The 15168-nt window shown below is 45.8% G+C and overlaps 1 protein-coding gene across 1 annotated transcript in view; it reads right to left on the reverse strand.

Annotated features, from left to right (window-relative positions):
• LOC138260098 (alpha-1-antitrypsin-like) overlaps positions 1-15168 on the reverse strand; it is an 86247-nt gene that overhangs the window by 33604 nt on the left and 37475 nt on the right. The window contains exon 3 of the mRNA XM_069208243.1: positions 8685-8955. Within this exon, the coding sequence (XP_069064344.1) occupies positions 8685-8955 (271 nt within the window). The remainder of the gene's footprint in view (positions 1-8684; positions 8956-15168) is intronic.

A 15168-nucleotide genomic window follows, 5' to 3' on the forward strand; every position in this document is an offset into this window, starting at 1 on the left:
TGGCTTCCTCTAATGTCTCCTTCACGAGGAAGTCTCCAATTTTACCATCAGAGTGGTGAACTCCAAGAATATGTTATTACCTTTAAAAAATGAGCTATTTTGTTGCACAATGATTGGTCTGGGGGTAACAGTGTGTTTATTGTTGACAATGCAGAGAGATTCAACTGTATTAAAAAGTTCCTTAGTGGAGTTTTTGGTAGTGTTAATTTTTCACGTGAAAAATTTAGGGCTTGATTTAGATTTCAGTGGATGGGTTACTCCATCACAACTGTGAAGCATAGCCCATTTGCCGAAATATAAACCCATTGGACATAATGGCTATCCATCACCGTTGTGAAGGAGTATCCCATCTGCTGAAATCTAAATCAGGCCTTTAGTCTTGGCGGCACTTATTTGTGTTCTATATTCCTTAATCATGATTTTATATTTCATTTTTTTCATCGGAGCTATACCTTAGTCTACAGAGTTGCTCTTGGCACCTGCACTTCTATTTGAACTTTCTGAGTTCCTGTGAATACCATGGAGTGGAGGGCAAGGACTGATAATTTGCACCACTGTTTTGGGGAGCTAGCCGGGTAACTGCAACATCAATCAAGTCGGTAAAGATGGCTGAAGCTTGTTCAACGTCACTTTCATTTACGGGGTGTGATTCCCTCAGCATGTGTTTTAGTTCCATACTATCGATTATTTTCAGGGCGCTATTTTAGCACTGTGATCTGTCCATGCCAGAGGCACAACTTTCTTGACCAGTAGGTTCAGGATTGTTAGTGAAAACGCCATCAAGCGTGTGATTCGCCTGATGGGTTGGTAATCTCACCAATTGAATTGAAAGCTTTGCATCCTATTGATTAAATATTCTGTGTCCTTGTCCTCTGATCCCTGTAAATAAAAAATAACATTCCTCCAAATTGTAAAACTGGGGAGCTGTTTGCATTCGTTGAGATCCAGTAGAGAATAAATGAAAGTTTCCCTTGGGCCTGGATGGCGGTAGACCAGGAGGCCCTTGAAGGTATATGTATTGTTTATTTGTAGGTTGAACATGAAGGCTTCACAATTGAAATGCGAAAGGGGCTTAAATGTAGCCTTAAAGTGCATGTGATACCTAAGTGCAATCCCACCCCCTCGCTTGTTTTGTCTATCAGCTCTGACTAAATCGTAGCATCCGGGATGGCTGTTTTAATGTCTGGGTCACATACAGCAGTGGCCCCTGTCTCTGTGAGGAAAAATATGTTGGGGCTCTCTTACTCTATAAGGTCAGCATATTCATGCCTGTGTTTTATAAGTGACCTCGTAGTAAGGAATAAACGGGACAGTGTACAGTCCGAGTGTGCAGACTTAAAAGGAGAGCGTGCCCAGGTACTTTAAGGCGCCATTCTTATGTGAAGGTTCTAAGACAGGGTTAATTGCAAAAAAATTACAATTTGGACACCAATACTGATCTAGGTAAATTGAAATTATGTAAAGTACATGACAGAATGAGTGTCAATGTTTATTATTGCTTGGCTATTCAAACTCATTGCAATCTAAAAAGACACATTAAAACGTCAATAGCAGCAAAACACATAGTTAAAAAGTGCAATATAACAAATATAAACAAATAAGTAAAAGTAAGTGCATGTGGCGATCAGAGATCTCGCATACACACCGCATCATAATCCCCAACCACCAGCCTGTCCACGGCGGTAAGGCTGGTGGTAAGAGGGACTCGGGGTGCCCCTGGTGGCCCTTGCACTGCCCATGCACTTGGCATGGGCAGTGCAGGGGCCCCCAGGCACAGCCCCATCACGCAAATTCGGGCAGTGAAATGCGCGACAGGTCCTGTTGCACCCGCTGCACATCAACATTGCCGCCGGCTCAATTACGAGCCATATGCAATGTTGATGTGACTTTTCTGCTGTGCCAGTGGATGGAAACACTGTTACCATCCACTGGCCCAGTGGAAAAGTCATAATGGAGAGCCAGATATACCGCCAGCACTGGCGGTATACTGGCGCCCGCAGCTTCGGCGGTCTTTTTAAAAGACCGGCGAAGTTTTAATGAGGGCCAGAATGTTTAGTATACATGAACATGACCCTTTCCGTTCTAACAGATGTGCAGCACAGAGTCAGGTTTGTGATGGTGCATGGAAAGTGCATGCATAAATAAGAGTTCCTATCCTGCATTCAGTCGAAAGTTCAAATGCTCTTCAAAGATACAGAGAGTAAAGTGCTTACAATAGACAAGTCCCGGGGCCTTGCCAATCCCCTGGCTGGGTACAATTAGCTTGTGGGACTGCAATTTAACACACATGGAAATAACTGATTTCCAGGCACTCAAATATGCATTTTCCCAATTCGATGGGCTCATTGAAGAAAACAGTGGGAACCCTGGTGAATGCTGTCGTCTAGACCATTTTGTACACTGCTTCACAGGGTCTTTTCATAGTGAAAGGGCATCATTTCTGTTGTCAACAGGATGTATAGATTGCCGTGCCTTATCAGCGCCAGGATTCTTGGATAGGATCTTTACCTTGTGCCACAGTCTGTTGTGCAAAAAGAAAATCCGTGTAAGATGCAGATCATCCATAGAATGCAACTTCCTGTTCAGTGGGGACCTTCTCTTTCTGTCGTCAGCAGTTTGGGAATATCATCAGACCTTGTCAACACCAAGGTTACCTGTGCTTTTTTCACTACTTCCTTAAAACCCCCATGCCGTGTTATTTTTCAGCGAGCATGTCCTAAGCCTCCTATTCGTCCTCTGTATAGATTTTAGCTGCCAGTTTTCTTTCTACCTTGTTCAGGAATCTACAGGATCAGTTTAACAGCAGATCCTCTGGTGCCAAAGAGACCAGGACCCCCTGGATTCCTCTTTGACTTCAGAGTGGGTGGAGCATTGCTTTTCGGTCATCAAGAAGATCCTTGCCAATGCACAGTAAGTGTAGAACATCCTCCCTTCCTGCACGGATGCAAGTGGTCTTTGCTGGATTATATTTCCAGAGAGGTAGGTGGAGTAGTGAGGGCAATACTTTTCTCTGGTTACTTTTGTAAACCTTGTTTGGAGATAGGGTTGTGAAGCCACTTTACCGTAACTTTGCAGGGTAAACCATCTGTGAGCTCTGCCTACCAGCGTTGCCTTGTCCTCCATTAGTGAAATCTGACTGATGATTTTATTTACAACACTTTTAAAGCTGACATGGGTTACTGGCATTTCTGCCAAGCACTGTAAAACTAGTTGCTTTATTGAACCATTGAGGTAGACTCTCACAGGGGAGTTGTACTTGGTTATCAGTTCTTCCGAAAGGTGGGCAATCAAGGTGTTTGGTTCCACATTCTTTGTCCTGTGCCAGCAGTTAATGTATGCATCCCTTCTGCAAGCTGAATTAAAGCCTTATCTGTTTGGGTGGCATATATTTAGGGAGACTAAAGATCATTCTGTAGCCATCTGACAAATTTCCATTCGGGGTGGACACATCTCTGCCCCTCATTGGTTCACTCCCATACCTTATGATTGGAGTGTACTTCATCTGAATCACCCTGAGTAGTGGTGTGAAGCTGGGGCCAACCATTTGCTCCTTCGTATTTTTTAGTGCCACAGCTGGAGATTGCCCTTTTCTCCTCAGGACTTCTTTCTGCTGGATGAATGGCCCATTCCTATTGATCATAACTCCTAAATACTAAGTATTAAGCCACTGACTCCAGTGACTGATTGGCCAATTGCCAGTCTTTTCTTGGTTTTTCTTAGAACCAGAGTCTTAGTTTTCTCTAAATTGATCTGCATGCCGCTTTCATCTGAGTAGGTTTGAGTGGCATTAAGCGGATGCTGGAGGCAGATTGGGTGCAGCTTATAAGTACCAAGTCATATGTGCATTAATTAAAGGATTCCTCTAACAACTAGGAAAAAATAAAAATGCTTCTAAAAACCACATAACAATATTTCACCTCACAGGCAACGACAATCACCAGATCAAACTCTATTTAGGAAGCTACAGGATGTGGGTTTGGGATGTCTCCTATGTAATCAAAGTGGGTGAATCCTTATTGGGAGGATAGTATCAGCATGATATGATCAACGGTCACAACCGATCTTCAGGGGACCATGCAATTTAACAAAGTTCTATTAACACCACTAACACAGGACAAGACCTGGTGTTAGATATGGGGTCTTTCTTTGGCAGTCAGGTTACCCCTGTCCAAGCAAGGACCCTCAATCTAGTCAGAGTATAGGAAAATCACGCTCAGTTAACCCTCGCTCACCCCCTTGGTAGCTTGGCACGAGCAGGCAGGCTTAACTTCAGAAGCAATGTGTAAAGTATTTGTACCAACACACACAGTAATACAGTAATACAGTGAAAACACTACAAAATGGACAGCACACCAGTTTAGAAAAATAGGTAATATGTATCTAATGCCAACAATGAAATGACAAAAATCCAATATACACAAGTCAAGATATGAATTTAAAAAAGAATAAGTGCCTTAGGGCCAGATGTAGGAACCGTTTTGCATGTCGCAAACTGCGAAAAACGCCATCGCAATGCTGACTCACATTTTGAGTGTTCCCTTCCTATTTGCGACCCGCACCTCAATGCAGAATTGCTTTGTGACCACAATTCGCAGTTAACACCCACTTGAAGTGGGTGGTAACTCATTCGCAAACGGGAAGGGGTCCCCATGGGCCCCCTTCCCCTTTGTGAATGTCGATAAAAATAATTTTTCAGAGCAGGCAGTGGTCCAATGGACCACTGCCTACTCTGAAAAAATGAAACCAAATGGTTTCATTATTTTTTTTGTATTGCAACTCGTTTTCCTTTAAGGAAAACGGGCTGCAATAAAAAAAAAAAAAACTGCTTTATTACAAAAGCGGTTACAGACATGGAGGTCTGCTGTCTCCAGGAGGCCACCATCACTGTGAGTGCAGGGACTCGCTATGGGGTCTCAAAATGCAACCAACCTCATTTATATTCATGAGGTGGGTCTTTGCGACCCCATAGCGAGTCACAGAAGGTGTCTGAGACACCTTTCTGCATAAAATTTTGCGAGTTGCAATTTGGGAGTCAGTCTGACTCGCAATTTGCAACTCACAAAATTTTATATTGCTACATCTGGCCCTTAATCCTTACAAAACAGGCATAATGTTGATTCTGCACAAAGTACCTGATTAGCGTAAAAAATAAAGCCTCACGGGCAAGCATGCATCGGAAAAGGCAGCATTTTGCATTTCTTAAAAGCCACAAGAAGGTCCATGCGTCATTACTTCTCCAGTCGGGTCGGCCCAGCTTTTCATATCTGCCTATTTCTACACTACAATTTACTTTTTGTTTAAAACATGTTCCGGTAGGCAAATATGAAAAGCTGGGAGATAGTTATATACATGAGGTGTGGGAACTTCCCTTCTGGTACAAATGTCTCAATGGCATGAGAGAGGTTTTTCTTAGCGGTAGTGAATGCAAGACTTCAGTCAGCCATTCGATGATTTGTAAGCAGCTGTCCTTGCATGGGGCATGTAACCGCATGGGGCATGTAATGCCTCGGTTGCGAACTTGGATTGCTATCTGAAGGGAGTTCCGGTCCCCTTGATTAAACGCACATTCCAGGTGCTTTCAAACGGCAGCTACGTCCTCCTCAATAGTGAAGACTGTTGTGGCTTGCGGGCCGGAATAGTTTACGTTGTTTCGGTCACCAAGGTCGTTACTTGCTGCGGGAATGTGTTGTTTCCCCCCACTAAATTAAGGGAGGTAGCAGATTTCTGGCCTCACATTGCTACTTCCAAGGTGAATTTCGACAAGTTAAGTAGACTAAAGGCTTTATTGTTTCAGAAGCATGTGGCCCTTACATCTGCACGCGAGACCTACGCACTTCAGGTGAGCAGAAATACAGTCCCTGTTAAATACCAACTTTCCGAGCCACTTTGGTGAACTCGTGGGACGTATGTTTAATGCGTCCAGCACAGCTGGATTTGCACATTTTTTCAAAGCCGTAGGTGTTGGTTTCATTAACACCTTCTCTTCCATATTCGGTTTAATACCTTCGGCTATTCATTAAATTTTCGGAAGCATTTTTGGGGGGTTTCCTATCACTTTGACTTTATTAGTCGGCATTTTGCTGTTGCTGTTGTTTTTTCGCAATGGCTGTGCTGAACTCACAATTTAAAAATACATCTGTCAGTGAAGTTGGTTGGTAAATTGTTAGTTTGAAAATGCCACATTTAGAAACCAGGCATTTCCTTTCTTAAACCATTCTGTTACTCTGCCTGTGTGTGGATTCCCTGTCTGGGTCAGTTTGACAGTTGGACTGTGGGTACACTTGTCAAGTCGAATTGGCAGTTTAAAACTGCACACCCAGACACTGCAGTAGCAGGTCTGAACCATGTTTACAGGACTACTCATGTGGGTGGCACAACCACTGCTGCAGGCCCAATAGTAGTATTTGATTTACAGGCCCAGGGCACCTCTAGTAAAGAGGGGACTGCTCATTTGCCATCCCTAGAAGCTAAAAGCCTTGGGGTAAAGATTGACAACTCCTCTTTAGGAAAACAGGCTGCTCTGTTTTCTTTTGCTTTTACTTCCTCAGAATGTTAAGAAAATACCTTCCTTATCTCATTGAAGAAGAAACAAATCATCAGTTATCATGGCTATTGGCTCTCGTTTGGACAATGTCAGTTCCTTATGTATACACTTACCTTCCACACTTCTGAACAGGCTGCTAATAGCTCAAAATACAGTGGGTTGTTTGATTTTAAAAGCTCATAGATTGACGTCTGCTCGCCCGTTAATACAAAGATTGTATTGGCTTCTTAGGAATTGTAGTGTACAAGTCAAGTCTCTCTGTATGGTTCACAAAGCACTGTATTGTAAGGATACTGACTATGGCGGTCATTCTGACCGCGGCGGGCGGTGGTAGCCGCCCGCCATGTGGTCACCGCCATTTGGCCGCTCCGCGTTCAAACGACCGCGGAGGCCATTCTGGCTTTCCCGCTGGGCCGGCAGGCGCCCGCCAAAGGAGCGCCCGCCGGCCCAGCGGGAAAGGCCCTGCAACATAGAAGCTGGCTCCGAATGGAGCCGGCGGTGTTGCAGGGGTGCGACGAGTGCAGTTGCACCCGTCGCGATTTTCACTGTCTGCTATGCAGACAGTGAAAATCATGCTGGGGCCCCCAGGGGCCCCACGACACCCGTTCCCGCCATCCTGTTCCTGGCGGTAAAAACCGCTAGAAACAGGGTGGCGGGAAGGGGGTCGGAATCTCCATGGCGGCGCTGCTTACAGCACCGTCATGGAGATTCAGCCCAGACAGGGGAAATCCGGCGGGAAACTGCAGTATCCCCTTTTCTGACCGCGGCTTTACCGCCGCGGTCAGAATGGGTAGGGAAGAACCGCCAGCCTGTTGGCGGTGCTTCCGTGGTCCTCCACCCTGGTGGTCGATGACCGCCAGGGTTGGATGACCACCTATATTACTTTATGCTTGAAGAGATACATCCCTACCAAACATTATGCTCCTACTCGAACAACTCGTCAATTGTCCACATTTCCGTACAGCAAGATTTGGTGTATGTAGAATTTCTGTTTCTGCCCCAAAATTATGGAACTATCCACCACCTTTTCTTAGAGTTGAACCAGATCTACTAACCTTCAGACCTACACGTAAGACATGCTCTTGCAACTAGCCTTTTATCACTAACTACATTAATCATTTCAGATAGCCATCAGCCTAGCACCAAGAAAGCCTTACAAATTCACTGACAAAACATTTACTAACATGTCTGAGCCTAGTACTGTCCAGTTCTTTTCCTCAGGTTCAAGCCCTCCCCTCACGGATTGAAATGTACTAGGCAGCAAGTTATTCTTGTCCATACCCTACAGAAATGGCTAAAGGTCTTTACCCAATGGACAACCCATAGTGCTGCTAACAGTGCCCTAGTTATCTCACTCCACTAGGTAGTAAAGGGTGATTCCACTCTGTACTTAATTTGTAAAAGAGTGAGGTGGGTGCCCGAGGCCCTATACAGAAGCCCGCAGCGGTGCAGATTTTTGATCCACTGCCAGGAACACCCTAAGCTCACTCTTGCAGATTCCTATTTTATCCTTTTGTGACCTTTTTTTCCGTCTTTCTCATCCTCAGTCGTTCACTTTGCTTGCTTGCTCTCGGGGAAATGGCTGAAGCGGAATAATAAGTGCCGGTCTCCAAAAGTAAGTTCCATTGACCCCCACAGGCAACCACCACCAAATTAAGTACTGCTTCTACCTCAGGGAAGCCTATCATGTAGTCAGTGTATATTCATCCGCCTCATAACAGCATCCATACCATTGACTAAATCACTGCATTTCCAATTAATTTACTCTGCAGCGAACAGCACCTACACTTAGATGCCCTAGTTCTTCAAAATAGGGAGATATGTCAGTACTCATAACTGATTTTCTCAGTGCCTTATTCACTGAAGTAAGTTCTAATTATCTCCAAATGTCATCCTAGGTTTCTATCCCTGGTCATAACTGAGTACAAACAATCGAGGTGAAGCCGGCATTAAAGATCCATTGTTCTTATTTTCTATTTTTTAAAGGAACACCGACTTCCATGGAGCTGGAGAAGAACCCAATTGCACAGTCCTTTTGTGCATCCCACAAAATATAACATACCCGTTTTCACAATTTGATCTTTTAATGTAAAGACTGATTCATGGATGATGCACATTAAAGTAATCAATAAGACATTACCCGTGTGCTAAAGACTTGACCCATTTCATCACTGTCGGTCTTGAGAGAGCATCCTGCACCTGCTTCATTTTCCCCTCATTGGGGATAATCAGTAAAGCGCTGGCTTCGCCTTTATATGGCATTTTCACCACGGTACAGGAAAGATCTTCATCGTAGTCGGTGCTGTACATTCCTGAACGGAACATCATGGGCACCTTCACAACGGTCTTCTCATCCACGTGAAAGTCAGCTTCTTGTGTGTTTTCCTCATCGAAAGGCATCACCCATTTGCCTAGAAGGGAAGATGTGTATTGTTATGACATGAACATTTAGGGTACCTATTTCGTCTAAATGTAAGAAAAAATTCCTTGTACATTCCTAACATATTTGTTTCTAGAGAAAAATCACTAAGATTCATAGAACAGAGAATCTTTAATGAATATGATTCAATAACCTCTCTCTACTTTATTCCTCCCTCTGGCCATATGAAATTCAGTATCAGGAATAAACCAGATTAGGCGCATCATTTGTTAGAAGTCAATGGGGCTGCATGGAACTATGAAAAATGACAGAAATTACCCCCTTGTGACCTTTAGATTAAGGTTATCTTTGCTAATTTCTCATTTCAATCCCCATAGTGCCCGTATGAAAAATAGAAAATCTTTCTTTTCCAGCACTGTCAGTCAGCTCCCCGCACAGGAGGTAAGGTGAGCGTCTTGTCTCTGCTCTCAGTGACAAACTCTCTTGACTCGTTCAAGGTCTTCCAGACCACTGGTTCCCTGTATAGATGTGATAGAGGGGGATGAAACTTGCTGCATTCTCTGTTCTGCCACTTCTTGTTTCCTGATTACCCTGCTGCTGTTACTCAGTCCCAATGGCCTATGCCAATGTCAATGGGAGAGTCATATTAAGGCACAGTTGCTAGTAATGAGTTGAAAAACATCAGGCGAAGCAATGTCAGCAAATGCCAGGTAAGAATGACCTGATGCAGGAAAGCAAGAAAGACTGAGCTGAGGATAAGGAATGAGTGGGATCTCCTGCAGCAGGACCATCAGAAGAATCTGAAAACAGTCGTTAGAAATGTGCTTGTTCAAGGGAGCTGCATAAGGAATATTTGACACGAATTCCATCTGCTACCCTCAGGCAACAAATGCCCCTCTTTGGCCCCAAGTGGGCTTCCATCCAATCCAATAGGCCAATGGAGGTTGTTCCTTCCTCCACTGGAGGAGGATGCTCCCTCATATCTTGAGAAATGAATGAATGAATGAACACATATGCACATGGCTGGATTAATAGATTAATGTTTTGATGGATGAATAGGTGGCTGAGTGTACATATGAGTAAATATATATGAGATGATTGGAGAGTGTATGGATGGCTGCAGTCATATGATCTCCATACACTCTCTTATGTGGTTGCAGACTCATATTGGAGAGCACTCCAAATACTTTTGCTCGCACATCCTGTAAAAATTGGGTTACTGGTTGAGTGGGTTAAACCCTATTGAAGCAGAAACCACAATTATTTCTCAGTGTAAAGTCACAAGCAAACCCCATATTAACCTGTGCTCAACCTTTGGGTAGCTTGGAACAGAGCAGCCAGCCTTTTTTGTGTTAGAAGAAGAAAGTCATCCTTTTATGCATTACACTACATAACAGCACCTGACTAGCAAAACTTAACGGAGGGTGGGAAGGGGGATGAGGGAGGGGGGGATGTGAGAGGGCGTACATCATCTGAGTTGCAAAATTGTATCACAAGTAAGGGGGAAGTGTGGCTCAATGGTTAGAGCGGCAAACCCTGATTCAGAGGTCTGGCCCGGGACCAGGGTTCAATTCCCACCTCGTTGGGGCTTGGGCTCAATTTCCTCAGACCTGATAATTCTCCCCTCGGTTCCAATTTAATCATGGATCCCACTCTGTAACTCTGGACAATAGCTTGCTTAATATCCACAACAGCCCCAACAGTGCTGGGATGCCTGGATTTCTGTTGGGGGTGCCCAGGAGTGGGCACCTCACAGGGAAAGCTAGTAAGGGTTCCACAGTGGTATGCGTACAGCGCCAAGAAGCCTGACTTACATGGTAAAAGTGCACTATACAAGTACAAAGTTTACAATATATGAGAGTAAGAAAACATGCAAGGCCCTATTATTAGGGAGCAAGGGCCCCAAGACCCCTGCCGGGAAGGGTAAATCTCCATGACGTCTGGCTTAAGAAGGTAGAAAATTCATAGCAGAGTGGGAGACCACTGAATGGAGGCAATATTGTCCTTGGGCCAGAGAGGAAGAGATACAAAATAAAAGTATCAGGCAGTGCTGTGGCAAGGGGGTATTATAGGTGCAAGCAACTAGGAAATGGGGGCAGGTGTGGATATGGAGGCGTGGGAGCGCAGAGATGGGACAGGCTCAGGACATGGCAGGGTAGGTGGCAACCGGCTGGCTCGGAAGAGTGGGGGGGGAGGAGGTTGGGGATAGGGGGGTAGGAAGGGACTGGGGAAGAAGGCGAGGGGGACGAGTGAGGCAGGGAGGCAGGGGGAATATGGGGTGCCAGGGTATGTATGACAATACTCGTTACCTCAGTGGTGGGGATTGTCAGACGTGCTAGGGGTCATCCTGAAGAAAAGGCACCCAAGTCTGCATAATATAAAGTGGATTGGTCTTGCAGGTGGTAGATTATGTGATCATTGGCTGCAGTCTCCATCACTGCCACTGTCCATTCTGCTGGAGTGGGAGGAGTGGGGGATCTACAGTGGCAGAGGATGCAGTTTTTAGTAGTCGTGAGAGCGATGTGCAAGAGGTGGCATTGTAGGTGGGATAGGTCCAGAGATTCCCCTATGTCATGTAGGAGGATTAGAGATGGAGAGAAGGGTGTATGTAGCCACATAGAGGCCCCTAAGGTGGATCCTACCTATGTCCAGAAGGATTGTATCGAAAGTCATTCACAGTGGATGTGTTCTATGTCAGAACTAGTTGTCATACATTGCCAGCAATTTGCATGAGGTAGGATTCATGCCTTGTGTAGCGTCCAGTGACATTCATAGAACGTTTTCAAGAGACAGGATTTCGGGCGGGCCTCTTGTGTGCCTTTGTCTAGAGCTTCCATGATATCAGTCCAGCCTTCCTCTTCGATCTCCATGTGAAGAAGGAATTGCCATTTAGTGCAGAAGTTATCTTGGAGGGGCTACAGGAAGAGGTGGGAGTAAGGGTTTCGTAGAAGCCTGACATTACACCTTTGAAGCAGACCCTGGTTATAATGTAGGATACTATAGATGAAGATTGAAGGGTCCAGGGGCGAGCAGTCATGCAGCATTGTATGCAGTGCTTCAGTTGTGGGTGCCACCATGACTACTGCTGAGACTGGAGACCAAATTCTTATCACAGATGCCAAAGGGACTTGAGATCACCATCAGCCATGACTTTATCTAGGATGTGGATGCCTGCCGCGCATCATTGCACACAGTTGAGTGCCTCCCCACCTATTTGTAGGCTGTCATTGCCCCAGATTGGGGCTCAAGTGTGGACGTGGGGGTGGACGCCAAGAAGGCGATGTGCATAGTGCCAGGCTTTGTGCATCGCCCGGAGTAGTGGGTTGACAGGGTGGGCTGTCCTATATATAGAGAGTCAAGCTCATTTAGGCTAGAGAGTAGCAATCACTCTGTGGTGACCCATTGTGGCGGGCCCAGGGTTTCAGGAAGCATGTATGTCAATTGAGAGAGAGGGAGGGCCAAGGTATAATGTTCAACCAATGGGAGTCCCAGGCCCCCAAAGGAATGGCATGCCATGAGTTTGGCAGGTGATAGACGGGGCAGGAGGAGCCCCACCCCAAGGCCTGGATCTGTGCGTTTACAAGTCATAGTGTTGTAAGGGGTACTAGGAGGGGGAGCATGCCTAGTACATATGTGAATCGTGGTAGCGTGACCATCCATACTGCGTGGACCCGGCCCCTCATGGAGAGTCCCAAGTGCGACCATTTGTAAAAGTCCAGTTTCATATGGGGGGGGTCTAAATTGTCTGCCACCATTCGGTCCAATCCTCTGTTAACAAGTAGGCCTAGATATTTCAGACGGAACAGTGTCCACCGGAAGGGATAGGCATGGATGACTGTTTTCATGGTGATGGTGGAGAGGGGCAGCACTTCACTCTTGTCCCAGTTCACCCAATAATGGAAAGGATCGCAAAGCTATCGATGATCTCCAGTAAGGCTGGGAGAGAGCAGCCCTAGTCTGTCAGGGTGAGCAGGATATTGTCTGCATACTGATAGAGTTTGGACACCCTCCGCCCTTAGAGGGCTATACCAGTAAATAGGGGGGACTGGCAGATGGTGGCCACCAGGCGTTCCATTGCCAATAGGTAGAAGAGCGACAAGAGTGGGCAGCTTTGTCGTGTTCCCATACATATCGGAAAGGGGTCAGACAAAAAGCCTCCACAATTAGCCAGTGCTGTGGGGCGATCATATAGCAAGTGCACTTTGGTGATAACTTGGTCTCCCAGCCTGAATTTTCATAGAGTTGCAAACAGGTAATTCAATTCTATGCATTCATATGACTTTTTGGCGTCCAGCGATAGGTCCAGGGCCTCACCTGCCAGAGGGTATGGGACAATGTGTTCAAGTGGTTTCTGGAGGTGCGTCCCAGTACAAATCCTACTTGTGCATGATGTATGGGAGACAGGATGACTGTGTGGAGACGGGCTGCCAGGATACTAGCATGGATTTTTACATTCCCCTGCAGAAGAGAAAAGGGACGGTAGCTGCCAAACCGGAGGGGGTCCTTCCCAGGTTTAAGGATGACCGATTTAGTTGCTCTGTTTGATTTGGAGCCCAAGAAACCCTCATGGCTCACCCTCCGGAAGGCCTCGTGTAGGGAGTCTGCAACCTCCTCTCTGGTTCATTTATAAAAACTCTGCGGGAAGCTGTCTTCCCCAGAGGCTTTATGATACAGGAGATTGGATATAGCCTGCGCTATCTCGATTTTGCTGATCACCCCATCTAAGAGTGCCCAGCTGTCGGGGGAACAATAGGGGTATGTGGACGCCTTTCAAGAAGGTTTCCACTTGGCCGGTACTGGCCACCTTTTCTGGGCTGTATAGCCCTTGGTAAAATGCTGCAAGCTTGTTAACAATGTCCTGTGGATGGGTGAGGATTTCACCACTCGAGGAGTGAATGGCAGGGATGGCCTGTGTCACCTCCAGTTGGCACAGTTGAGCCACTACCAGCCTGCCGGCCTTTTCCCCTTATTTGTAATGGCAGCTCTTTAGCCATTTCAGGGCATGTTCGGCCCTGGACGTGTATAGTTCATTAAGGGCTACCCGGGCTTGCTCCAAACGATGACGCACAGGTGCTGAGGGGCGGGCCTTATATAAGCTAGTGAGGGATGCAATGTTGTCCTCTAGTACACTTTGGCGAGCTATTCTTTGTTTGGTAGATAGTGCTGCATCCCTCATTATTTGCCCCATAATTGAGCCTTTGTTATTTTCTGTATAAGTAGAGATGTGAGTCAGTAGCTGGGTTTTGCCCTGGGAGTTGCTTTAGCATTGTACAGGTAGGCGCCAGGTTTATGGCCCATAGAGGTAAGACCTGTGTCTACTGACAGCAAGATGGGAGCATGGTCAGAGAGAGTGGGTTTTAGAATTTGAGAATCTTGTGTGTGGGGCACCATGACGTGTGAGATGAGAAAGTAATCCGGCCGTGATTGGGTACCATGCACCGATGAAAGGAAGGAGTATTCTCTGTCTGCCTGGTGGCTGAAGCTTCAATGATCTACTAGGCTGTGGTGTGAGGTCAAGTTCTTCAGCTCTATCCAGGTTGTTGCCTACGTCGAGGGGGCCAGTCCTGTCAAGCACTGCATTGTGAGCAAGATCCCAATCACCGCCTAATTATGTATTGGGAGGCCCCTACCTCAATGAGGAGGCAGTTGAGTCGGTGCAAAAATGTACATTTAGATCTGGTGGGCACGTTTACAAATCCTACACTAAGCGAGTTTCCCCAGCTTTTAGTTTTGCAAAAATAAATCTGCAGTTGGGGTCTGACCATGTTTTGGTAATAGTGATGGGTAGCGACTTATGGAGCAGGATCACCACACCGAATTTCCTAGTCATCCCTTCCTCTGTCGTTGACAGTTTTGAGTAACTGCAACAGATCACACTTCTTACCCATTCCGGGCACAGTTTATTGTATTTAGATCATCAAGGTGGGTCTCCTGTAATAGAGCCACATCAGCTCGTTTTGATTGGAGGTAGGAGAGCACCTTTTTGCATTTCAGAGCAGTCAGGCTTATCCTGGAGGCAATGTGTAAAGTATTTGTACAACACTCCAAACAGTAATAAAATCAAAACACTTCACAAAAGTGATCCCACAACAGATTAGGAAAACAAGAGCATTTTTTTGTATATAAAACAAGATAAAAATGACAAAATTCCAATCGGTAGAACTGGAGATATGCAATTTTAAAGATTTTTGTGACAATAGCGCCGAAAAACACAAAGCACCCACTCTGGATATCTGGATGCGCT

This window comes from Pleurodeles waltl, chromosome 9 (genome assembly GCF_031143425.1).
Source record: "Pleurodeles waltl isolate 20211129_DDA chromosome 9, aPleWal1.hap1.20221129, whole genome shotgun sequence".
Lineage (NCBI taxonomy): Eukaryota > Metazoa > Chordata > Amphibia > Caudata > Salamandridae > Pleurodeles > Pleurodeles waltl.